Source organism: Capricornis sumatraensis, chromosome 4 (assembly GCF_032405125.1).
Source record: "Capricornis sumatraensis isolate serow.1 chromosome 4, serow.2, whole genome shotgun sequence".
NCBI lineage: Eukaryota > Metazoa > Chordata > Mammalia > Artiodactyla > Bovidae > Capricornis > Capricornis sumatraensis.
Window position 1 is genome coordinate 152,848,191 of NC_091072.1, and position 25,193 is coordinate 152,873,383.

The following is a 25,193-nucleotide window of genomic DNA, read 5'->3' on the forward strand; positions in this document are numbered from 1 at the left end:
TACACTTGGGATGAAATTTTTCCGGAGTCATATTAAACAATGTATGGGAGGATGGATAGTATTCCAAAATCCTTAAATAAACAAGTAAAAGGTTTGGAGACCACGGAGCTCAAGGCCTAAAGCAGCTGTGTCCTGTCGCCAGCGGGGGCTCAGGTGGTCGCCACAGGTCCGCCAGCAGCAGGCAAAGGGCCAGTGCTTTGGACCACGAGAAGATCCACCGCCTCAGACCTGGAGAGCCATTTACAGTCGGTGGGATCTGGGTGGGGGTTGTCCGAGGCCAGCAGAGGCGTTCAGGGTTGTCAGGAAAGGGAATGTGGACGACGGTTGTCGCAGGATGAAGGAAGTACACGGTCTGCGGACTCTCCGCAGACTTGGAGCGGGTCTCTGGCGAAAGCGCGGGCTCAGCGCAGCGCTGCGGGAACAGGAGGCCGAGGGCCCCCTGCTCCTCTCCCACCTCCCCCACCTCGCGCAGTCGGAGCCTCGAGAAGGGGGAGGAAAAGCCGGGAAAGCAATCCAGGGAGAAGGCGAGAAGATGGAGGGAGGACTGGGAAAAAGAACGTCCTCTGACGGAGAAGGGTAAGACCGGAGGCGAGAGCAAAGGGCAGACATTAAAATAGTTTTACGGCCTGACTGTAAGAGCGGAGATGGAATATAGGAGTCGCACGAGCTGGAGCGCAGGAGCTGGACGAGGGTTCAGGGAGCAGGCGGAGCGGGAGGAACGCGGGGAGGATCCAGGGAGGAGCGCAAGGAGGAGCCCGGGAGGAGCTGGGGAGGAGCTGGGGAGAAACGCGGGGAGGAGCGCGAGGCGGAGCCCCGGAGGAGGGCGCACCTGGGACGCACGTCGGGGAGGGACACGCGGAAGGACTGTCCCGGCCGAGCCCTCCCCTCTGCGTGGCCCGCCCCCGGCCAGGGCTGGAAGCCGGAAGCAGGCGCAGGAGAACGACTCGGGACTCAGCCGAGGGGATCCCTGGGGCGCGCCCTCGCTGCGCCCCCAGCCCGGGCGCGAGCCCTCCGGGAAGGGCCGGGGCCATGGGGGCTCCGCGCCGCTGGGCGCGCGTGTTTCCCGGGCCCCCGCCGGGGCCGTCGCTCCTACTCTTCCTCCTGCTCCTGCGCCCTCCGGGCCTCGGTCTCGCCTCCCTGAGGCTCTTGGACCACCCGGCGCCCGTGTGCTCCCAGGAGGTGAGATCGGATCCGTCCCGGGGGGTGGGGGTGGGGGGGGTGGAGGTGGGGGTGTGGGGGGGTGGAGGTGGGGGTTTGTGGGGGGGTGGGGGGTGGTGTGGGGGGGGTGGGGGGTGGGGGGTGGGGGGGTGGGGTGGGGGTGGAGGGTGGGGGGGTGGGGTGGGGGTGGGGGCTGGGGTGGGGGTGGGGGGTGGGGTGGGGGTGGAGGGTGGGGCTAGCCAAGGATACTGTCGGTCCGGCAGGCGGCCGGGGGCAGGGGCTGGAGTAGCGGGGTTTCGGGGGTTCCGAGACTTGGGCACAAGAGCAGGCCGCCCTGGGCAGGACACGCGGAGCGTCGCGAGTTGCGGTGCGAGCCAGGGAAGAGACGGAGTTTGCTGGGAAAGATCGCGTAGCGCGGGTTGCACAACCTGGGCAGGCGTCCCGGCGGCGCCTCCGGAGGGAGCCTTGCAGTTGGGGAAGGACTTGGGGGAGGCGCGCCGGCCGGAGGCGGGGCCTGAGGAGGGCGAGGCGGGACCGGACCCGGTGCCAACCCCGGTAGTCCAGCCCTCCTCCCCGCGAGCCGGCGCCCGGGGGACCCCGCGGCCGCAGCGGCTGGCGCACGAGCCCCGGGTCTGCGGGGCAGCTTCCGGGGAGAGTTGTAAGGGCAGCGCGATGACCCCTCCGGGCGAGTCCTGGGCACCGCGTGGACCCTCCGGACGGCGCCCCCTCCGGCCCACACCGCCCGCCCGCGTCTGGAGTCCCGCAGGGCTGTAGGCACCCGTCAGTTGCCGGCTGTGCCCACAGGAAGCGACACACCCACACCCACCGCCGGGTAGTGGCCTTGGGGTGGAGGCCCGTCTTAAGGGAAAAGAGACAGACGGTGCTGGCCGCGCGCTGCCCTCTCCCGCCGCTCCTCTCGGTTTCCTCTGCCCCCTCCCCTTCACCTCTGACCCTAAGACATGACACTCCTTATCTGAGTCAGAGGATGTTGAACAACCAAAGTGGTATTTCTCCCTATCTAATGTCTCGGAGGATTCATAAGAGGGTGAAATGTCAGTGACTGTTTAGCAGAATCTCTCTTTTTTTTTTTAACATGAACCATGTTGGGAAAGGTCCTTGTGACCCCCTACTCCTGGGCAGCGCAGGAGACCCACTCAGCAGGTCCTACTTGGGGACTCTGCTGTCTGGGACTCAGTTCATTTTTAGATGGCCTTTTGCTGGCTGTCTGCAAAATACAAGGTCCTGAAACAACAAAGACACACTCGCTGATGACGGATGTTGGGCCAGGAAATCACAGAAGTCAGCCTGGAGCAGGAGCCTCTGTCAGCCAGGAGCGATGGAGTTCCAGGGAACAGAGAAGCTCCTGCTGCCCGGGTGCCCTTCCTGCAGAGAGGGCACTTGGGCAGCCCTCCAAGAGAGTCTAGAGCATTCCAGGAGGGGGAAAGCACTGAGCCAAGGCCCGAGGGTGAGCAGGGGCTTGGCTTGATGGCGGGGGAGCAGGGGCTGGAGAGGGACCCTGGGCAGTTTGTCTACACCTGCCTCCCGTACACCTGGCCAGAGACCAGGGCCCCACTGCCAGCTGGCTCCCCTGAAAAGAGAGGGGTGAGGCCCCCGATTTCTGTCCTTCCACTGGCGCTTCCATGGATGGAGCACCACTTAGTGACTTGATCTCAGAGGACCTGGCTTCACATCCTGACTTCACCACCTACAGCCCAGGGCCATAAGCACAGGCCGTGGGGGCTGACAGATGTTTGTGGACTGAAAAGAGGAAGGGGAGGGTGAGCAGGTAAATGACAGCCAGCTCTGTCCAAGAGGCAGCAACGGGCAGAGAGACCCACAGCTGGTGCCAGCTGCTCGGAGTTAGCCAGGGAGCTGGTGCTCCTCAGCAAGAGAAGCCTGCCCGCCACAACCTGAGAGTAGCCCCCGCTCACTGCAGCTGGAGAAAGCCAGTGCATAGCAGCAAAGACCCAGCACAGCCAAACAGAAATAAATTTTAAAAATAAAGTGGTGAGGTGGTGATGGTACCTACCTCATAGGGCTATTGTAGATTCAATGAGCTCTCCATACAAACTGCTACCGATGCCTGGCCCAGGAGAGCTCAGGGAACACTGACAACTACCACCTAACGCTGTCTTCAACATCGTGGGCGTCTTCTCTGGGTATCTGCAGGAGGTCCAACGTGGTGCTGTTCATAAGCTCATAAACAGTGTTCTGGTCCTGTTGTTGTTTTTCCATCGTTCAGACCTGTCTGACTCTCTGCAACCCCATGGACTGCAGCACGTCAGGCTTCCCTATCCTCCACTGTCTCCCAGAGCTTGCTGAAACTCATTTCCATTGAGTCAGTGATGCCATCCAACCATCTCATCCTCTATCATCCCCTTCTCCTCCTGCCTTCAATCTTTCCCAGCATCAGGGTTTTTTTCTGATGAGTCAGCTCTTCACATCAGGTGGCCAAAGTTTTGGAGCTTCAGCTTCAGCATCAGTCTTTCCAATGAATAGTCAGGACTGATTTCCCTTAGGATGGACTGGTTGGATCTCCTTGCAGTCCAAGGGACTCTCAAGCGACTTCTCCAACACCACAGTTCAAAAGCATCAATTCTTCGGTGCTCAGCCTTCTTCACAGTCCAACTCTCACATCCATACATGACCACTGGAAAAACCATGGCCTTGACTAGACGGACCTTTGTTGGTAAAGGAATGTCTCTGCTTTTTATAAGCTGTCTGTGTTGGTCATGGTCATTTCATGGCTGCAGTCACCATCTGCAGTGATTTTGGAGTCCAAGAAAATAAAGTCTGTCACTGTTTCCGTTGTTTCCCCATCTATTTGCCATGAAGCGATGGGACGAGATGCCATGATCTTAGTTTTCTGAATGTTGAGTTTTAAGCCAACTTTTTCACTCTGCTCTTTCACTTTCATCAAGAGGCTCTTTAGTTCTTCTTCGTGTTCTGCCATAAGGGTGGTGTCATCTGTGTTCCTGACGTTATTAATATTTCTCCTGGCAATCTTGAGTCCAGCTTGTGCTTCATCCAGCTCAACATTTCCTATGATGTACTCTGCATATAAGTTAAATAAGCAGGGTGACATACAGCCTTGACGTACTCCTTTCCTGATTCGAAACCAGTCTGTTGTTCCAAGTCCAGTTCTAACTGTTGCTTCTTGACCTGCATACAGATTTCTCAGAAGGTAGGTAAGGTGGTCTGATGTTCCCATCTCTTTCAGAATTTTCCACAGTTTGTTGTGATCCACACAGAAAGGCTTTGGCATAGTCAGTAAAGCAGAAGTAGATGTTTTGCTGGAACTCTCTTGCTTTTTCTGTGATCCAGGGGATGTTGGCAATTTGATCTCTGGTTCCTGTGCCTTTTCTAAATCCAGCTTGAACATCTGGGAGTTCATGGTTCACGTACTATTGAAATCTGGCTTGGAGAATTTTGAGCATTACTTTGCTAGCATGTGAGATGAGTGCAATTGGAAATATACTCACTCATATCATTTCTCTTGAATAAATACTCTCTTAAATAAATATTAAATAATTTAAATAATTAAATAATTTCTCTTAAATAAATATTCACATAGTTTCTTCTATTTCTGTTTAATATTGTTCTACATTTGGAGAAATTTCCTGAATTTTATAACCTAGTTTTTCTATGGATTTTTTTTATTTTCATGGTTCATTTTTTAATTAAATTTATTTATTTTTAACTGAAGGATAATTGCTTTACGATCTTGTGTTGGTTTCTGCCAAATATCAACATGAACCAGCCATTGGTATACATATGTCCCCTCCCTCTTGAAACTCTCTCCCACCTCCCTCCCCTTCACGGTTCGTTTTTATTTCTATTTACTCATTTTTCCATAGTACTTTGTCCTGTCATATGGATACAGTGTCCTCTCATTTCTTCGAGACCATTATAGTTTTAATTTATTCTGCTCCCAGCATCATCTTATTTCCTCCAAGAGCATTCTTGTAAGTTGCTGGGTTTTTTAACTATTTTCATACAAATCTGGTACTCTTTGGTTGTCTGAGAATATTCAAGCCTAAGGTTCTAAAAGCTCATTGGATGCCCTGTGGAACAGGCCGTGTGGATCAATCGCTGGACTTAACATAGGGGTCAGGCTGGTGGTGACCGTGGCCTCTCAGATGTGGAAGTCTGTTTCTGGAGGTCTTGTCTCTGGGCTTGGCTGCCAGCGTCCTGAGCTCAGGGCAGGAAACGAGGCTCAGGTGATGCCCAGCTAGCTCCTAAAGCCACTGAGAAAACGGCAGTTCCTTTCTGCCATGTGTTGCGCCCACTTCTTGCCCTGCATCTCCTCAGTTGTCAGGAGAGCAGAGTACGGGGAGGAATACAGTCCCCCCAGGAGTGGCCCCAAAAGTGAGAGGGAAGGCGCGTGCATTTCACTCCTGAGTGTGAGCCCAGGGACACCGGAGCCCGGCTGGCGGATCCGAGTTCTTTCTCAGCTGTAATTACCTGCTTCTCTTTTCCGCAGGGGCTGAACTGCACAGTCAAGAACAGTAAGTCACCTGCTTTTTCTCTTCTCAAGTTGCCCTGATGCGGTGCTGACCCCATACTGAGTTGACGAGGGACCCAGTCCCCAGCGGGAGGACCCCTGAGACTCAGGGCCGCACCCGTCATCAGGGTTTTGGAAGAATTCTCTGGGGCGCCGCAATACGACCTGGCTCTGCAGTGTGACCCTTTAGCCAGAGCTGTCACCCTGCAGTGGGCGATATCTGGGGTGGGATCTTGCTTTGTGCTTTAATCCAAGGAGGAGGCGCACCGTTCAAGAGCCCATGCTCATTAGGTGCGCAGCACATAAAAGCAGAGCAGCTCTTATGGCGGCCCCGTGTCTCCTGCCCACTCCCAACCAGTGCTTCATCTCAAAGCCACAGGCATGCTCTGTCATCTCTCCTTTAACGCCAGAGCTTCCCCATGAGCCCCGAAGGGCGTCAAAAGAGCTGTGAGCCCAGTTTTGGTCTTGGGGTCATGGCCTGACCGTGAAGGCTCCTGGACCCCGCCAGGCATCCTCTTTGGGCTGCGTCTCTGTCCCTTAGAGCCCGCAAGCCTCTGATTTCTGCCTCTCCTGCTCCCAGGTACCTGCCTGGACGACAGCTGGATCCACCCTCGGAACCTCACCCCCTCATCCCCCAAAAACGTGCAGACCCAGCTGCGCTTCGCCCACACGCAGCAAGGACACTTGCTTCCCGTGGTTCACATCGAGTGGACGCTGCAGACAGATGGTGAGTGGGCATTCGGGGGTGCTGCCCACCTCTGGGTGGGTCCACAGACTGGGCCTCCTAGTCCTCCCACCAGACTCAGAATTGGGCTCCCAGCCCTGTGCTCAGACACGAGGGCCAGTTCAGAGAAAGGACCCATCAGTTCAGGCAGTGAGTCCTTTTTCAGAGTTCTAGATGTTAACCCACCATCCTCCACAGAAGCCCTTTCTTCAGCCCCAAATCTTCATCACCCTGGAAATCACGTCTGGTCATGACCCATCTGACTGCAGGCTGGCCCTTCCGACAGCACCCCCCAACAACTCAGCCTCTTGGGGGCGGGGCAGTGTGCACACCTGGGAAGACTGGGTGACTGGGTGACGAGGGCGCCCAGGCCTGTGGATGGCCGGGTGAGTCCCTTGCTGAGGCTCGCTACGTCCTCAAGGTCGAGGACCCCCCCGCTGACACCCACAGTCAGTGTCCCCAGCAGCCTAGCCACGAATTTGCAACGCTTTCCCTTTTGGCCCAGGGTAAAGCATCTTCGCCCCTGTCCAGCAAGGGGTAGCTGTCCAGAGGCAGTGGCTAACCCAGCCCAGAGGGAGCTGGAAGGAGCAGGAAGCAGGGGTGGGTTAGACGGCCCGCACAGCAGACAAGAAATGACCCCCCCACCCCCGGCGGCTAGCCATCCTTGGTCTCACCCGTGCTCCTCTCCTCCCTCGACCTCCAGCCAGCATCCTCTACCTGGAAGGGGCAGAGCTGTCCATCCTGCAGCTGAGCACCAACGAGCGTCTGTGTGTCAGGTTTGAGTTTCTGACCACACTGAGGCATCATCACAAGCGGGTAAGAGTCCCACCAGGGTGGGCGGTGGTGACCGCGAGGAGTGGTGCGCACACATACACACACATGCATGCACCCCGCTCTTCCTCCCCACCTCACGTCCAGGCTCGTTGTTGGGAGGGCGGCTTCCTTGGCCAGCGCCTGCCGTCAGCCAGGGTCTCCTCCAGGCGCAGGGACTCTGCCCAGCGCAGAGCAGCCGTGGTTTCCACCACAGATTCTGTTCCTTCTGCTGCTTGGAGCCAGAATGGGTTCGTGTTTAGTTTGGTCAAAGCGCTGATTCCCAGTGTGTAATCCCAAGCCCGGCAGCAACACCAGGGGATTGCTAGAAATGCAGGTTCCAGGTAGCCCCCCAGACCTCCTGAACCAGAGGCTGGAGTGTTCAAACGGCTGCAGTTGGTGGTGACAAGCCGTCCAGTTGATCCTGATGCAGGCTCGTCTCAATTCTGCCGGTTTACGTCTGACAAGTGGTCAGAGGCAAAGCTCCCAGAACACAAGCAGCAAAGACAGATCCCCTGTCCTGTGTTTAGTGAGGACAGGACCCCCAAACTACTACCGGGAGGACAGGGAGGACCAGGGACCCCAAGCGGTCCACCAGGGGAGCTGAAGTCAGTTCCTCTCATCTCCATCGGCCAAAAAAAGTTTGAGCAACAACAACGCCATGAGGCCCAGGGTTGGACGGGGAACCTCGTAGCCTCCCACTGTACTTTCGTGCTCCAGAGACCCTGCTTTCCCTTCCACGGGGCAGAGCCACGTAACAAGTGGTCTTCAGCTGCCCCTGGGTCCCAGCGGCCTGCAGCCCTGGAGTTGGAGAGGGCTGATGGGGGAGGGGTTCCTCCAAACTCGCCCACATTCTCTTGCCTTTGGCCCTGCTGTCTCCTAATGAGGCCAGAGCCAGGTGTTTGTAAACAGGCAGGAAGACCAGAAGAAACAGAACAGGGACACAATGCCTCTGACTGGGGAGCTTGCGGCCTGGTTGTTCCCTCCCTGTGTTGATGAATCCTTCAGGGACAGGTGGGGAGGTCTTTGGGCTCAGGAAAGAGCTGTGACCGTTTGACCTCCCCTCCTCCTGTCTCCTAGTGGCGATTTGCCTTCAGCCACTTCGTGGTAGAACCCAGAGAGGAGTACGAGGTGACCGTCCACCACCTGCCTAAGCCCATCCCTGACGGGGACCCAAACCACCAATCCAGAAACTTCCTGGTGCCCGGTAAGAGCACCACCCCCCAGCATGCCCTTCACCTCTCGCTCTGTGGTCGGCCTGTGGAACCCACGGGACAAACAGGTGCAGGGCTGGAGCTCCTGGGTGGGGGGCTGCAGCCTCCACTCCCTAAGGCGGAGTCTGTTCTCTGAGGCACCAACTTGGTGTTGGCCCAAGACCCCGGGAGTTCTATGGGAACCGAGTCCTTCGTCTGGCATGTCCTGCTCAGAAAGTGTTGGGAAGACAAGCCCGTCCCCAGAGAACTGTGGCCTCACTCCCCGCCCCCTCCCAGCCCCGGCTCCTCGCTCTTCCCATGTCCCACCTGCATGTACCTGGCACCCGCCCCTCTTCCCCTGCTCCCTCCTCCAGGGATGCTTGCCAGGCTCATCTTCCAAAACAGCATCTGATACATCTGCACCTCTGGGTGCATCTCTGTCCTCCCCGGAGTCTCTGCCACAGCCCGCCTTTCTTGTTGTCCGGAGCTAAGAGCACCCGAATGCCCAGCCCCTGGAGGACAGGGCCTGCGCCTTACACTCACCTGGACAGCCTCCAGACCCTTGTGAACGGCCTGGCATGTGGGAGGCGATTGGGAAATGCTTGCTGAGGCCATCCACATTGCCGGAGCACCCCTTGCACACACAAAACATGCACACACATGCACCCATGCATATACACAGATGTGCACGTGCATGCAAATTCACTCATGTACACACGTGTGTGTACACATGCCAGCATCTTGACGTACCCGTGGCACAATATCACAGTCTCTCTCTATGGCCCCTCCGGCTGGAATGGCATCCCCGGAGGGCAGGGACTTCGTCTCACTCCTGGCTATATCTCCCAGGCCTCACACAGTGCCTGGCACATACTGGGGGCTCAATAAGTATTTGTCAGATGAGTGACACTCCCCGATCCCCCTCCTAGCCCCCCATCCCTAAAGCGGACTGACTCAGCCCGTCGCTCACAGTGATTCACGCCTGTCACATCTTCTTTTTTTTTTTTGTCACATCTTCTTAAACCAAAAAGAAGGCTGCAGTCAAGGAAATGGGGTACCGAGAAGCCGTCTCCGGGGGAGCAGTCCTCCCAGGGTCCCCAGGTTGGCAGTGCCATGGAATCACCTGGGAACTTGTCAGAAATGCAGCTTCCCAGGCCCACCCCAGATGGGGCTGAACCCAAGACTCCCATGAGCATGCGTGGAAGTTGGGGAAATGTCACCATTTGCCGAGGGGGACTAAGCCCATCTCCCCTCAAGGGCAGAAGCAGATCCAGGGAGGAAGCCCCCAGAGAGGGGGAACAGGAGTAGACCAGGACCCCTCAGTCCAAGAACAAGTCTGGGGAGGGGGCTTCTGCCTGAATCTGGAAGTTTCTGGAAGGATGAGTGGTAAGGTGGCCAGGGCAGCCCCAGGCCTAGGGCCTGTGACCCATGACAGCGTCCATCCTGGGGCTTCTCTGAAGGGGCCGCCCTTGGACAGGCTCCCAGAAAGCAGACGGTTGTTACCTCTGGTGTTGGAGGTTGTGTAAGACAAGCTCTCCAAGGCAGGGGCTGACGGTTGCACTTCTTCCCGGTCCACAGACTGCAAGGACCCCAGGATGAAGGACACCACGCCATGCGTGAGCTCAGGTAACCGTAGGGGCAACCATATGGGAGCTTTACTTGGATTACACACACATGTACACAGACACAAGCGTGCACATACGTGCCCCTCCCTGACTCCTGGTCACGTTGTGCCCATGGGATAGGCAGCCTGTGGGACCCCAACATCACCGTGGAGACCCTTGAGGCCCACCAGCTGCGGCTGAGCTTCACCCCGTGGAATGAGTCCACCAGTTACCAGGTCCTGCTGCACAGCTTCCCGCCTGCGGAGAACCAGAGCTGCTTCCAACATGTTGTCGACATGCCCGTGGTAACTGCCCTCTCTGCCACTTTCCTAACCCATCAGCCCGGCTCAGAGCACCGTCTCCACCCTTGAGGGCCAGGCGCTCGGGCTGGGCTTAGAGCATGTGACCTCCCTTCCCGTGTGTGCAGACTGAGGCTGGTGTGCACTTGGAGAGTGGCTGGTGTGAGGTGGGTGTGTGGTTGGTGTGTAGTTGATATGTGGCTGGTGTGTGCCTGGCATGTGGCTGGTGTGCAGTTGGAGTGTGGCTGGTGTGCAGTTGGAGTGTGGCTGGTGTACAGTTGGTGTGTGGCTGGTGTGCGCTTGGAGAGTGGCTGGTGTGCGCTGGGAGAGTGGCTGGTGTGCACTTGGAGAGTGGCTGGTGTGAGGTGGGTGTGTGGCTGGTGTGTAGTTGATATGTGGCTGGTGTGTGCCTGGCATGTGGCTGGTGTGCAGTTGGAGTGTGGCTGGTGTGCAGTTGGAGTGTGGCTGGTGTGCAGTTGGAGTGTGGCTGGTGTGCGCTTGGAGAGTGGGCTGGTGTGTGCTTGGAGAGTGGCTGGTGTGCGCTTGGAGAGTGGCTGGTGTGCGCTTGGAGAGTGGCTGGTGTGCGCTTAGAGAGTGGCTGGTGTGCACTGGGAGAGTGGCTGGTGTGAGGTGGGTGTGTGGCTGGTGTGTAGTTGATATGTGGCTGGTGTGTGCCTGGCATGTGGCTGGTGTGCGCTTGGAGAGTGGCTGGTGTGAGGTGGGTGTGTGGCTGGTGTGTAGTTGATATGTGGCTGGTGTGTGCTTGGAGAGTGGCTGGTGTGCGCTGGGAGAGTGGCTGGTGTGAGGTGGGTGTGTGGCTGGTGTGTAGTTGATATGTGGCTGGTGTGCGCTTGGAGAGTGGCTGGTGTGCACTGGGAGACTGGCTGGTGTGAGGTGGGTGTGTGGCGGGTGTGTAGTTGCTCTTGCAGCTGACAGGAGCCCTGTCTCTGCCCTGTGCACTCAGCCCTCTGTCCTCCCCTCCCCGACATACTCCTGGTCCTCTTTTTGCTTTGTTAATTTCATGATTGCAAAGAGGATTCGAAGACTGTACAATGTGCACATGAGGACAAGGTGGGGGGTCAAGGTGAGGCAGCAAGACAGAGCCAGGGTGGGGCCGCTGCTGGACACGTGCTTCTGTACCTTGGTCCCTGGTGGCCGGGGCGTCTGATGCGGTCCTGGGGATGGCTGCTCCTCTTGGAGCCGGACCTGCAGCCCCTCTCCCCAGGGAGGGGGCCCCCGAGGCGCATCCCAGCCAAGGCCGGGGCCTCACTGTCCCTCCACCCTGCAGCCCGCACAGGAAGCCGCCCCGCAGCGCTGCCACATCACGGTCACCCTGCGGGACTCCAGCTGGTGCTGCCGCCACCACGTGCAGGTGGGGAGCAGGGTGGGACAGGGTGGGCGAAGGGCAGGTAGGCAGCTGGGGGGGTCATGCGCCCCCTGGACCCAGCACCGCTACCTGGGGATTTCCTGCCCAGCCACCAGCCTCAGCCAGGCAGGGTCCTCTGCCTGCTCCTGCTGGCAGGACGCCTGCTCAGCAGCCGTGGAGACGTCCTGGAGAGGCTGGCGGGTTCCTGGCGGGCCTGTGAGCCCCCAGCCTCTCCCCCACACTCTGCTCACAGATCCAGCCCTTCTTCAGCAGCTGCCTCAACGACTGCCTCCGACACTCGGTGTCCGTGGCCTGCCCGGAGGTCTCACACACCCCAGGTGGGACGCGCGGCTGCCAGGGGCCATGGGGAAGCAGGGTGGGTGAAGGTCAGCAGCCCAGACTGCACCATGACCTGGTCTGGGGGAAGGGGCAGTTGTCCAGGCCTGTGTCGTGCAACCTTAGAGAGAGACTCCAGATTGGACTCCTCGCTGACTTTCATTAGCTGGGTGACCTCGGGAAAAGCACTGAGCCTTTCTGATCTTCAGTTTATGTGACTGGAAAACGGGATTCTTTATTGTCACAGTTACAGTTAACACCATGTACTGAGTGAGCAAAGTGCTCTAACACGTCTGCTTTTAGTTCTCACAAACTCTGAGTCATAGTACTATCTGACTAGTGCTGTGTACTAGGTACTACACACTATAGTACTGTGCACTGCTCACTATAGTATTGGTACTGTGTACTAAGTGCTAAGCTCTATGTGCTGGGCAGTATGCACTATAGTACTGTGTGCTATGTACTAAGTACTGGGTACTATGCACCGTAGTATAGATACTGTGTACTATATAGTACTAAGTATATTTTACTGTGCACTATGTACTGTGTACTAAGTATTACATGGTTCTGGGTACTATATACTATGGACCAAGTGTGCACTATGTACTGTGCACTATCACTGCTGACAACTGAAAGTTTGTCCCTGTTCTCCTTGCAGACACTGCTGAAGGTGAGGCTGACTCTTTCCAGGCTGAGACACCTCAAGGGCCACGGAGAGGTCCCTGCCTAGCCTGGTGTGGGGTCAGGCTGCACGAGGAGACACCCCAGGGGAGCAGCCCAGGGTGGGCAGTGGGCGGGGCCCCAGGGCTGGCACAGCAGAGAGGACTCCCAGGGTGGGCAGTGGGCGGGGCCCCAGGGTGTCACACCACTCACACCACCCTCCCGCCACAGACCACACGCCCCTGTGGGTGTCTGCGTTCATCACAGGCCTCTCCATCCTACTGGTGGGCTCCGTCATCCTGCTGATCCTCTGCATGACCTGGAGGCTACCAGGTAAGAGCGGAGCTACAGCCCACCTGGGATTTCTGCTCTGCCCCTCCCTCTTCCCAGACCCTTCCCGCGCCAGCCCTAAGTCTGTGCTCAGAACCCCACACCCCCAGCCCTGCAGGCTTTTAAGAAGCATCAGTCCCCCACCCCGGGCCCGTTCTGGCCACGTTCCAAGCAGGAAGGAACATGGGTCTCTGAGGTGGGGGTTGGCCTCTCCCTGCCCCTCCATGACCCTGATCTGGGTGGCCGTTCCCTCTGTGACCACGATTCATGCAGGGGAAGATCACCAAGCCAGGCGTGAGGCCTGTCGAGAGCGTCCTTCCACAGAGGGTCCCTGGGAGGGTTGGGAGGCTGTTCTTGGGCCGCACATCTGACCTTTTCCCAAAGCGCCCACTCCTTGGGGCGAGAGAAGGACCTCATGGTTCTGGGGAGCAGCCCAAAGGTGGGAGTTGAAGTCAGGTGCCAAAAGCCCTCCTTGGCCTCTGTGTGGCTCCAGAGAGTTAGCCCCACACCATGGGATCCCTCACTGGGTCCAGGAGGGGAGGTCACTTAAGGACGTTGATTCCCTGCATCACCTTCAGAATACAAGGAGGCCGCAAAGGGGCCAGGGGCGCCACTTCCGGAGACGTCTCAGAAGGCTTGTGCCTCCTGCAAGGACAGGTCTGGGGGATGGGCTTTCCCTGAAAGGGGAGTCTGTTTGGGGGCAGCCACTTAGGTTGTAACCTTCTAGGCACCATTCTGGGGGCCCCAGCCCAGTCAGTGGTGCCAAATACTTGTGACCCAGGTGGTGGGTATGTTGGATGAGCCGGGCACTTAACCCACAGACCCATTTCACAGAGGAAGAAACCAAGCTTCAAAGACATCGATACCTCCCCCAGGTCACACAGCAGTCGTGGGAGACTTGGTCTCCCTGCCAAGGCCCTGAGCAGCTAGGAGGTGCTCCTCGGACCCTCCTGGGTCGGGAGACAGCCTTGTAAAAGCTGTGCCGCCTGCACGGACACTTCTGGAGCAGTCCTGGCCTTGCCTTTCCTTTCAGGGTTCCGTCAAGGAAAACATGAAGATGGCACCAACGACACAGGTGGGCACTCCTGGTTTGGGTGGCCTGGCTTTAGGGGGAGGCTGTTCACACTGGCCTGGAGGAGCTCCCGGGTCAGTTCCTGTCCCTCGGGAGATGTCACCTGCTGGGGACCCACCTCCAGCTCCGAGCGGAGGGACCTCACAAAGCAGGGGGACTGGGCTCACAGCTAATCTCTGAACAAGAAGGGAAGGTCAGGGCCCCTAGAGAGCAACTGTGTCCATGCCAGAGATAGGCCTTGGTGTCTTGAAGAAAAGATAATTCTAAGTAACGTGCAGGCTGCAGGCTGCAGGCCAGGGAGGAAAGTGAGAGACACTCTTTTCCCTGAAGGCACAGACTATTTTGCAGGCAGCCAGTGAGGCCTGGCAGCCGCCTCGGGCATCTTCTGGGGTCTCAGCTCCATTTCTTGGGCTCGGGAGCCAAGCTCAGCCTGTTTCCTGTCCCTCACCTGCAGGCCAGGCCTGTGATGTGTGGTCAGCACTGAAACGCCTGAAACCACATCCTGGTTTCCTTGTTTCCCCCAGAGATCCTGCCCGCTGCCACCAGCCTGAGCCCCCCGCCCCTGAAGCCCAGGAAGGTCTGGATCGTCTACTCCGCCGACCACCCCCTCTACGTGGACGTGGTCCTCAAGTTCGCCCAATTCCTGCTCACCGTGTGTGGCACCGAAGTGGCCCTGGACCTGCTGGAGGAGCAAGCCATCTCAGAGGTAGGGGTCATGACCTGGGTGGGGCGCCAGAAGCAGGAAGTGGCAGACAGCAACTCCAAGATCATCGTCCTGTGCTCCCGAGGCACCCGGGCCAAGTGGCAGGCGATGCTTGGCTGGGAGGACGCCGCCGCCGTGCAGCTCCGCTGCGACCGCGGGCAGCCGGCGGGGGACCTGTTCACGGCGGCCATGAACATGATCCTGCCGGACTTCAAGAGGCCGGCCTGCTTCGGCACCTATATCGTCTGCTACTTCAGCGACATCAGCTGCGAGGCGGACGTGCCCGACCTGTTCAACATCACCTCCCGCTATGAGCTCATGGACCGGTTCGAGGAGGTCTACTTCCGCATCCAGGACCTGGAGATGTTCGAGCCGGGCCGCATGCACCGCGTGGGGGCGCTCGCGGCCCAGAACTACCTGCAGAGCCCCAGCGGCCGGCAGCTCCGCGAGGCAGTGCAGCGCTTCCGTCGCTGGCAGGCCGAGCGCCCGGACTGGTTCGAACTGGAGAACCTCCGCTCGGCGGACGGCCTGGACCTCCCGTCCCTGGACGAGGAGGCCTTCGAGGAGGAGCCGCTGCCCGAAGGAGGGATCGTCCGGCAGGAGCCGCTGGTGCGGGAGCCCACCTCCCGGGACCACGTGCTGGTGAAGCTGCTCCTCGCCGGGGAAGGAGGGGGCGGCCTGGCACGGCTGGAGCCCCAGCCCCGGCCCCCGGGGCAGCCGGCAGCCCCAACGCTCCAGACCATGGTGGTCCCGGTGGACAGGGTCCCTCGGGCTCAGGTAGTGGAGCCCGTCCCACAGGAGGTGGGGAGCGGCGCTGGCCGGCTGGCCCTGGTGGAGGGAGAAGAGGCCTGCCCGCTGTTGGGGGGCCAGGGTCCCCGGCGGAACAGCGTTCTCTTCCTCCCCGTGGGGCGGCTCCCGCCCCCCAAGGAGAACCCGAGCCTCCAGGACCTGCTCAAGCCCCCCGAGGAGGAGCAGCGGCGGTCTGTGCAGTCGGACCAGGGCTATATCTCCAGGAGCTCCCCGCAGCCCCCCGACGACGACGACGACGACAACGGGGAGGGGGTCGGGGAGGAGGACGGGGGGCAGCCGCTGTCCCCCCAGGGCCTGGAGAGCCTGCGCAGCCTCCAGCTGCTGCTCTTTTTCCAGGAGCTTAGCAAGAACCCGGGCCTTGAGCCCGAGGGGCCGCCATGCGAGGCCCTCCCCCAGCTGGGGCGGTGAGTGAGCACGTGTATGTGTGTGAGCACGTGTGTGCATGTGTGCACCTGTGGGCTTGCGCCCGTGAGGCCGCACTTTTAAAGGTAGCCAGCTTGACTGTGGGAGAAGGAAATGGCAACCCACTCCAGTGTTCTTGCCTGGAGAATCCCAGGGACAGAGGAGCCTGGTGGGCTGCCGTCTATGGGGTCGCACAGAGTCGAACATGACTGAAGCGACTTAGCATGCATGCATTGGAGAAGGAAATGGCAACCCACTCCAGTGTTCTTGCCTGCAGAATCCCAGGGACAGGGGAGCCTGGTGGGCTGCCATCTATGGGGTTACACAGAGTCAGACACGACTGAAGCGACTTAGCAGCAGCAGCTTGACTGCGTCCCCTTAGCTTTTCTTCGGGTCCCTGTGTGGTCACCTTCCATCCCCAAGACCCCATGGCCCATTCCCAGGAGCTAAAGGACAGACCATCTGCCATTCCTCCCTTTGGCCTTTATCTTGGGTCCAGTATAGCCCTGACCACCAAGGAACTGCTCCTCTAGTGGGAGGGTCGGGGCAGCACACAGGGCACGACGTGGTGGCCAAAGGGGTGCCAGGGTGGAGTGGGGGGTGGAGGGCAGGTGGAGTTCCGAGTCTGGGGCAGTGGGGCAGTGTGTAACTGATCCTGCCACAGAAGGTGAGCCCATGGGCCCAGCTTGGGGAGGCCTGGGGGCCAGGCTGGGGTTGGGGCATCAGGCCCTGATGCTAAAGACCGGGGCTTCTTTACCAGGATGCCCTGTTCCCCGCAGAGGAGGCTGTAGATCAGACACACCGGTCATTTCCAGAGAAAAACTGGATAGAAGTGAATGAGCCCGGATGGCCTCAGCAGGGCCTGAACCCACGTGTGGCCTCGGTCAGTGGGAGAGCTTTGGCCAAGGATTCTTCCAAGGTTGCGGGCTGAGCACTGGGCTATAGCATCCGGGCTCAAGAAGAACAAGGAGCCCCCAGCCCTGTGCGCACTGGGGTCACTGTAGGTTCTCTTTGCCTGAATCTGAGTCCTCCACTGGAGGTTCAAGCACCTGCAAGGAGGAGGGGATTCTGAAATTCAAGGAGAAATCAGATACCACGTGTACACGTGTGCGTGTGTGAAAGCGAGCTTACTGATAAAAGAATGAATAAATTTTTAAACTCTGATTACAGTTCCTGGCTGTCACTTCGATTCACATGCTATACGGGTCGGGAGGCTCCTGGCTACAGAGGCCTTTCTCATGGTGAGGTTGTGCCTGGTAGCAGCAGGCTGTTGAGGCCCAGGTCCTGGACAGTGCAAGGTCCACACCAGCCCCACGTGCCAAAGGACCAGGCATGGGAGTGCTACAGGCTGGCGTCCATGACCCCACCCCCCCCCACATCCCTTGGTTAATACCTGGTCCCCAGTGTGTGATGACGTTGGGGAGGGCTTCTGGGAGGAAGGGGGTCATGGAGTGGGGTCCCATGGATGGGATAAGTGCCCTTGTAGGAACTCCTACAGAACACTGCCCCCTGTGCCCATGCAAGGACACTGCAAGTCTGCCATCTGTGAATCTGAAATCCGCCGGCACCCTGACCTTGGACTTCCAGGCCCAGCTCTGTTTCCGCTGTTCATAGTCTGTGCAGTCTTGGGCGTTCCATTCTAGCAGCCAAGAGGACAAGATCAGAGGAGCCGAGACCTCCCACCCTCCAGCCTCCAGAGCGCCATCCCCCGATGATGTTGGGTGGGCGTCGCTGGGTGCAGATGCCCACACAGCTCTCTGGGACGATCCCCCCACTCCCAGTCATCCCGTGCTCAATGTGCAGAGTGTGGGTGAGCCAGGTGGTGCCTGCAGCAGGGTGTCCCGGCCCTGTGGTCCCTGGCCTGGTCTTGGGAGACACTCTCCACCTGGACCACGTTCCCCACAGACCTCGGACTTCTATGCTGGCCCCTGAGACCAGACGACCCAGCTGTCACCATCCACCAGGTCCCTTTCTCATGACAGCTGCCCTCTTTCCTCACAACTTCACTGAGACACGATTCACAGCTCACACAGTTCACCACGGACCCTGTACAAGTCAAGGCTTTGGGGAGTTCAGAGTTCAGCACCTTCAGCATAATCAATTTTGAAACATTTTTCTTCCTCCCCAAAGAAACCCAGCCCCCCTAATCATCACCCCATGACCCCAAATGTCCCATCACTAATCTTTCCATCAGTAGGTGTCCCTATGTGGACACGGTAGATATAAACGGAGTCAGGAAGATCCCCAGGTAATCCACCCTTGTTCCACTCATGTCCCCCCTCCTTCCCTAGAGCCCCCAGCCTCACACTGGTCTCAGTCTAAGTATCACCCAAATGCCAAGAGCATCAGTTATGAATAAGGCCAGGTCTCGCTTTCCATACTATTCTGAACCACAGCTAGTGAAATTGTGCCTCACCCAGAAAGGCCCTTTGATAACAAGTGTCCTCTAGGCTGTGACCCCCACGCCTTGGGGCCCTCCCCAAGGAGAGTGCACAGAAGGGGCTCAAGGATGCGGGAGGACCCCTGGCCATACAACCCGTGCGGATGTCCACAGCTTTTTCTCTAGGAAAGTGAGAAATGGCTAACAGGTCCTCTGGACATAGCAAGCCACACTGGTTCTGAACCAGCTTCTCTTTCCTGCTCAGGAAGGTCCTCAGAGGTGCTCAGGTTTTGGAGGGGCTTTTGTTTGTCACTTTAATGTCCACTCTCTCGGCACCTGGAGCTGGGCCTCTGAACGCCTGCTGTGATGGGTTTTACTCATTTGCTGCTTATCTTTGCCTCGGGCAGAAGGGAGAAGGTGCTCAGCCGTGGGACTCCCAGGATGCAGCTCCTGCCCCTGCTTTTTAGCCAGAACCAGACGACAAAGGTGGTTTCTGTCTGTGGCCTTTGCACTCCACAGGAGCAGTCTCCCCTCCCAGGTAAACAAGGGAGGGGCCTTCCTGCAAAGACCTGCTCAGTGAGGGCCCTGCCCAGCCCTGCCCAACAGAGTCAGGTGTAGTTGTTCACATCTTAGTGGGAATCAGTGTCCCGGCTCCTTCCTCTCCGCAGCCTGAGAGGAGAGTCTGCCTGGGCCTGACTGAGGGCCTGCGGGACTCCCGGGATGCGGCTCCCGCCCCTGCTTTTTAGCCGGACCCAGACGACAAAGGAGAATCCAAGTCTGAAGGCTGCCCAGGGCCACTGGATGTGGTTCAGACCTGATTCCCTTGGTGACTGCAGTGCGACCTCCTGCAGGCAGCTCCATCCTTCTAGGCTCAGGAGCAGAGGGGAAGCTCCCTGGAGGGGCCATGAGGGCCGGAGGGCCCAGGCCCTGAGCTTACCGACCCCAGGCCTCTGGCTGTAGGACTAGAGCCCCCCGACACAACCTCCCCTCTTGAGCAGCTCAGCCACGAGAAACGTAATCAGATTGGTCATCTTAGTGTCCACCTGCATTTAGGGAGACGTGAACACATGGTCTTTGCTGCTCTGTGACTATTGTACTTGTTACGATCGTCCATGTCTTGAGGGAAGGACTGTCTCGGCACACGTCACCCCATTCCCACCTATAAGCATATAGGTGCTCCTGTCCTGCAAGTGGGGAAGATCTTGCAGGCCAGGTGGGCCTGAGCGGGCACGGGTGGAGCTGCCTGGTCTTCGCGGCTTAGACAGCACCGGCCCTCTCTGTGCAGAAGAACTACAACCGTGGTCTTATTTCTGCAGAGACCTGGTGTTCCCTCAGGCCGCCCGGCTCTCTGTGCTAAAAAAAGACTAGCACGGCCCCTGCTCGTCCCGAAAACGACTTCTGCTTCTGGCCTGTGCGAGGAGGGCAGAGGACTTAAGAAGTTGGCTTCTCAGCCTTTTCCCCCACTGGCAAGTTCTTCTCAGAAAGAAGGAGCCGAGGACGGGAGCCGGGGCGTGAAGCCCAAGGCCACTTCCTCAAGAGCCTGCCAGCCACCTGGAAGGAAGCAGCCAAGGAGGGCCCAGAATGCGAGCAGAGACCCGCAAAGTGATGACAGATGTCACAGTGACATTCAAGAGTTTAGCAGGGAAACCAGGACAGGCATGATCTTAAACCGCACAGGAAGCTTGTCACAAGTCTCAAGTTGGTTTTTTTTTTTTATTTTCAGAACAGAAGCTGGTTTTATTTTTAAAAAGAGAAGGAGAAAAAAAAACGTGATAAATGCCAGCGAGGTGCCACTTCCGTCCTCCAGGCTCCGACTGCCAGCTCTCTGCTCTTCCAGAAGAACCGTGGACTCTGCAGCTGTCCGGACAGAGGGTCTGGGCCAAGCCCTTTCCAAACAGGGAAGGAGTCAGAGGCCCGACCCACCCAGCATTAGAGGCGGCAGTGCGGGTCCCACTCCAGCTTCTCCATGACCTGCACGGAGGGCGCGGGCCCAGGGACAGGAAATCCCGCCTGCTGGGCCCACCACAGCATCTCCAGCTGGCGCCCCCGCACCACAGATGCCCCTAGCAAACAAGAAAAACGAAATTTCCGGGGCATCTCTTGTTGTGAGTAGGGCAAAGGAAGTAAGTAAAAGGAATCCAGAGAAACGTGGCAGAAGGAAGGGGTTGGCCCCCTGAGCACAAGTGATGGCACCAAGTGTCAGGAAGAGGACGTCTGTCCCCCGGTGAACAAGGGCCAGCAGCCGGGACCAGCCGCACCCGCAGTCTCTCGATGGACGGGGAGGTGCAGCTCGTCGGAACCCTCCGCAGACCCCCACCCCACACCCGAGTGGGGGCCCCCCACGTGTCGCAGTGTCACTCAGCAGGGAGAAGGGGGTGGGGCAGGGGCCAGCCTGGGCCCCCCATGGCTCAGACGCGGAGGGTAGGTGGCAGAGCAACAGCAAAGCTGGAGAGAGGGTATGGGAGCAGAGGGGTTCCCCCCAGGGTCTGGGCCCCAGAACTTTGACCACATGGAGTTCAAAGGGCAAGAAGAGGGGTCCTGGGAGAGGAGAAAAGGCAAAAAAAGGAACAATTTGTTGCAAAACCCAACCAGTTGACCCTGGACCTGGTGGGCGAGGGGCTGGGAGCCCCAACACTGAGTGCAAACATTTTCCTCCCTGCCCCCGCCCCTAGAGCAGGGAGGCTCAGGACATCAGCCCCTCCTGTGTCTCTGTCTTCTGTCAACAACCCTCCAAAACAATGAAGGGCCTCAAAACATTCTCTGGCCCCCAGCACAGAACAGAGGCCCAGGAAGCAAAAGTGACATGTCACTGAAGCCAGCCTGTGAGAGTCAAGCCAACGCCCATGACTTGGGGCACTTTGTCCGGGGTTTATTACACCACACAAAGCTGCCCAAGCACACGGAGGAGGGAGATCCTTACAAACTGCTCCCTCCCCATCCTGTTACCCTGTTACCCCGCCCTCAAGACTGTATGTGGGCAACCCCTGGATATCAGCTGTCACTAGGGAGGGAGGCTGGGTGGCGTGGGGCTTGCCCACCCCCTCCAGTCTACCTTTTCCCTAGGGACTCCCTTGACCAGAGCAGAGCACAAAGGTCACCGCCACCCTTTCTGATCCACACCAGGCTTCCCAGAAGAAGGGCAGGGGGTGGGAGACGGGTTCCCTACTCCCATGGGCCCATGGGTGGCCCAACTGATATCAATCCAGGGACCCCCACCAAAGCTGTTCTGAGACAAAACCTGACCCAGCCCACAACCAGCCTCAGGAAGGATGGGAGCTATGGGTGCAGAGAGAGGGAGAGACGGAGGGCAGCCAGCTGATCCTCCATAGACCCTGTAATAACACTGGCACCGAACCCCAGCGGGTCCAGTGGCCATGGTAAATGCGACGTCTGAGTCTTTGTCCTTATTTTTTGCAAGCAGCATCAGTGTGTGATGCAACAGAAGTGGAAAGCACGGAGGTAGACACGCTCACTCACCCAAGAAAGGGTGTAGTTTGGTCCTTAGAGTATGGACCCCACCCCGCAGCTGAGAGGAGTGGGGTGGGACTGAGGAAGACCCTGGGTGAGCTCCTCCCTCAGAGGAGGGCCCCTGGGCAGTCCCCAAGTGCCCAGCTCTGTCTGGGAACTAATTCATGGCCACAGATTCAGGTAGGAATGAGGAGTGTGGGTGGGGAGAACAGAGCCTCCCCAGATCTCCTGCTGATCTCAAGTGGCACAGGGTGGACACAAGGAAACAACATGCACACACATGTGTGTGCGTGCACGCACACACACACACACACACACAGACTGCATCTATCATCTGGATGAAACATAACAGACACAGTCCGGGAACAGGGGACTCCAGGTCAATTTCCAGGTGTGGGACACAGGCCACTAGCCACAGCCTAAAAGCAGCTGTCCCATCCAGCCTCCTGCCTGGGTCCCCCTCCTCCACTCTCCCCCACAAGGGAGAGGAATCAGGGTGAGACGGGAGAAGCAGGAAGCAGAGGCACCATGCCCCTGGAGGCTGGAACTCAGAATGGGTGTGGAGAACAGAGCCTGGCGACTTTCCTCCTTCTTTCAGTAGCTGGCTCACTCCAAGCAGTCTTGACCCAAAGTGCTCAGAGTGGCGTGTTGGCCCTCAGCCCCATTAACAGATGATCTAGACTAGGTGAGGAAAGGTCCGAGGACAGGGAGCTGGGTTTCCCAACCCCAAAGCAAGACCCAGACCCCTCAATTCTGGGAGGCCACAGCCAGAGTGTTAACATAGCCATGGGCGCACCCCTCATCCTCGGAGACGCAGTGGCCCAGCTGGGGGGCTCCGGGCGCCGGTGGGGCGGAGGGTGAAGCACCGTAGCCCGACCTGGCCCGACTAGGGGACGCCGGCAGCCCCTGGTCCCAGCAGCCCTCCAGGGCCTCCAGGCCGCGGCAGCCGAGGAAGAAGAGATTCTTGAGCATGAAGACAGAGAGCGGTTGCTGGTAGCTCAGGGCCAGCAGGCAGCGCAGCGCCAGCAAGGGCGCGTCCACCAGGCAGCTGCCCAGGAGGCGCAGGAGACAGCTGCAGCCACCGGGCCGCGAGGCCCGGGCCCGGGGTGAAGTGGCGGCGTGGAGCTCGTAGAGCCAGAGTACCGGCGAGGCGAGCGCGAGGAAGTAGACCGCGAGGAGCAGATAGCGCAGGTGCGCGGGCAGCGGCGCGCGGCCGTCCAGCATCAGCTCCACCAGCGCGAAGCTGTCCAGCAGGTCCAGGCACGTGCCCAGGAAGCAGCCGGCGGCGCGGTGCCGCTGCGGCTGCAGGAGCAGGGGCCCCGCGGAGCCGGGGGTGGCGCCCGCTTCGCCGATGGCCCGCACCAGGCAGTAGAGCAGCGGCGCGGAAAGCGCCATGGTGAGGCGGAAGCCCGTGGTGCCGAAGGGCGCGCGCAGTTCGATGAGGTCCAGGATGGACGTGCCCAGGATAAGCACCACCTTGGGCGTGAAGGCGATGGAGTAGATGAGCCAGGCCAGGTAGGCGAAGGCGAACTCGCCGGCCGCCCCGACCGGCCCCGCTGGCCCTGGGCCACCCGCGCCCCCGCGCGCGCCGCGCGCCTTGGCGCCCGCAGCCCCGGCGGGGGCGGCCGGCAGGTGCAGGGGCGCGGCGTGCGGGTGATGCGGGTGGTGGGCGTGTGCACCGCCCCGACGGCCCCGGCTGTTCTTGGCGAAGAAGATGGCCCAGCCCGCCGCCACCACCAGGTCGGTGGCCACCCAGGAGCACCAATACAGGTCCGTGACGGCAATGAGGTACACGTCCAGCAGGCCGCCTTGCGCCAGCAGCAGCGCCACGGACAGCGCCTGGTAGCCCCAGCGGCAGCCCGAGCCAGAGGAGCAGCCGCGGCGCCCACCTCCGCGGCCCGACCGGGCCCGGCGCCCGCAGCAACCGCAGCACGAACGGCAGGAGGGGCCGGGGCCGGGGCCGGGGCCGCCCGCACTCCCGACGGCCCCGGCCACGGCGCCCGCGCCCAGGTCAGCGGCGGTCATGCTGCGCGCGGAGGTGGGCGTGGAGGCGCGAGAGGCGGCGGGGGTCCCCGGGGGCTCGGCGGACACCAGCGGCCTGCTGATGCTGGCGCTCTCGTCGTCGTCCTCCCGCTCGGCGCCCGCGCTGCCGCCGCTGCTGCCCGAGCCGCTCCGGCCGCGCAGGAACCGGGGCTGCCGCCGGGCTGGGGGCGGGGCCGCGCGGGGGGCGCCGGGCGCGGGGCGCATTGTCCTCGGCTCCCTCCCGCCTCCCCGGCCGGAGCCGCGCGCCGGAGCCGAGCCCCGCGGCCGGGCGCGCGCGGTGACGGCGGCGGTGACGGCGCGCGGGGCGGCCCAGCCAAGAGCTGGGGGCGGGGCAGGGACACCGGGATTGGATTCGGGGCTGGGAGGGGGAGATCCGGGCCGCGGGGTCGGCGGGAAGAGGGGGAGAGGCTGCTGGGCACGCAGGTTGGGGAGGAGCAGGGAGGACGCTGCCTCGGAACCCGTGGGGACTCGGAGGCGCCCCGTGGGAACGCGGGGGTGAGATGGGAGGTGATCGCGAGGTCCTACCCGCTGAACCCCTGGGCTTTAGGGACCGGGTGGCCTTGGTCTCAGTGTAGACCGTGCCCGCGAGCAAGCAGGCTCTGACCTCTGCAGGCACCAGGGCAGATTTCCCCTCTGCTTCCTCCAGTGCCGTCTCCACTCCCCACTGGGCCACTCTGCCTCTCCCTAAGGCCCTTAAAAGCCACTGGAAGAGTCAGGCCATACTGATTACAAGGACCATAAACAGACATATATTTCTACATATTTATGCCCCTTGCCTGCTTGGTTCAGTGGGCACCCTGGGGGAGGTACCAATCTACAGTGGCCGGAGCAGCTCTCTGAATACAAACGCTGGGAAGAAAGGAACAGAAAGAGGACGGCCCCAGCCAAGCTGGCGCCCGGTATTCTCTGAGGTTCTTAAGGCAGGAATGGGAATCAACTGGAAGAGGCAGCTGCAGAGGAAAAATAAAGAAACACCTAGAGGTGCAGGTGCGTCGACAGACACAAAGGACCACAGCAGTGATGCTGAATGCTGTAGCCAGGCAGTGGAGAGAGCTCTGTCCTGCCAGCCTGCAGGTGGACGTGGGGTTTCACACAGCATGCGCCCGGCGCTCACGTGTTCTGTGTCCAGTCCTCATGCGGGCCCAGCAGGTGTCGTGGTGGACAGAGCTCTGTCCCGCCAGTCTGCAGGTGGACGTGGGGTTTCACAGCACACCCCCAGCATGCACACATTCTGTGTCTAGTCCTCATGTGGGCCCAACAGGTGTGGCGGGGGAGCTGAGCCCTGAGTTGATGGTCTCAGCTCACCCACTGGGCCTGTGTGGTCTTATTTC

General features: G+C 59.6%; 2 protein-coding genes across 2 annotated transcripts; one reads left to right on the forward strand and one right to left on the reverse strand.

Moving 5' to 3' along the window:
- Positions 1-1,029: 1,029 nt before the first annotated feature.
- IL17RA (interleukin 17 receptor A) lies at positions 1,030-17,096 on the forward strand. Its single transcript, XM_068971535.1, has 12 exons — positions 1,030-1,179; positions 5,642-5,666; positions 6,243-6,389; positions 7,090-7,202; positions 8,277-8,403; positions 9,968-10,015; positions 10,135-10,298; positions 11,581-11,664; positions 11,912-11,996; positions 12,886-12,987; positions 14,018-14,059; positions 14,581-17,096. Exons 1-12 carry the CDS (start codon positions 1,030-1,032, stop codon positions 15,975-15,977), a joined length of 2,484 nt encoding a protein of 827 aa, XP_068827636.1. The 3' UTR covers positions 15,978-17,096.
- Positions 17,097-22,566: 5,470 nt separating this feature from the next.
- On the reverse strand, positions 22,567-24,066 carry TMEM121B (transmembrane protein 121B). The gene has a single exon (XM_068971536.1). It carries the CDS (start codon positions 24,064-24,066, stop codon positions 22,567-22,569), a length of 1,500 nt encoding a protein of 499 aa, XP_068827637.1.
- Positions 24,067-25,193: the final 1,127 nt, after the last annotated feature.

Excerpts from the sequence above, each read along its gene's own strand:
- IL17RA (XM_068971535.1), top strand. The coding sequence starts at position 1,030 with ATGGGGGCTCCGCGCCGCTGGGCGCGCGTGTTTCCCGGGCCCCCGCCG. Across the intron at positions 10,016-10,134 it reads CACGCCATGCGTGAGCTCAG|GCAGCCTGTGGGACCCCAAC; the intron begins GTAACCGTAGGG and ends CCCATGGGATAG. Across the intron at positions 11,665-11,911 it reads GCTGCCGCCACCACGTGCAG|ATCCAGCCCTTCTTCAGCAG; the intron begins GTGGGGAGCAGG and ends CTCTGCTCACAG.
- TMEM121B (XM_068971536.1), bottom strand. The coding sequence starts at position 24,066 with ATGCGCCCCGCGCCCGGCGCCCCCCGCGCGGCCCCGCCCCCAGCCCGG.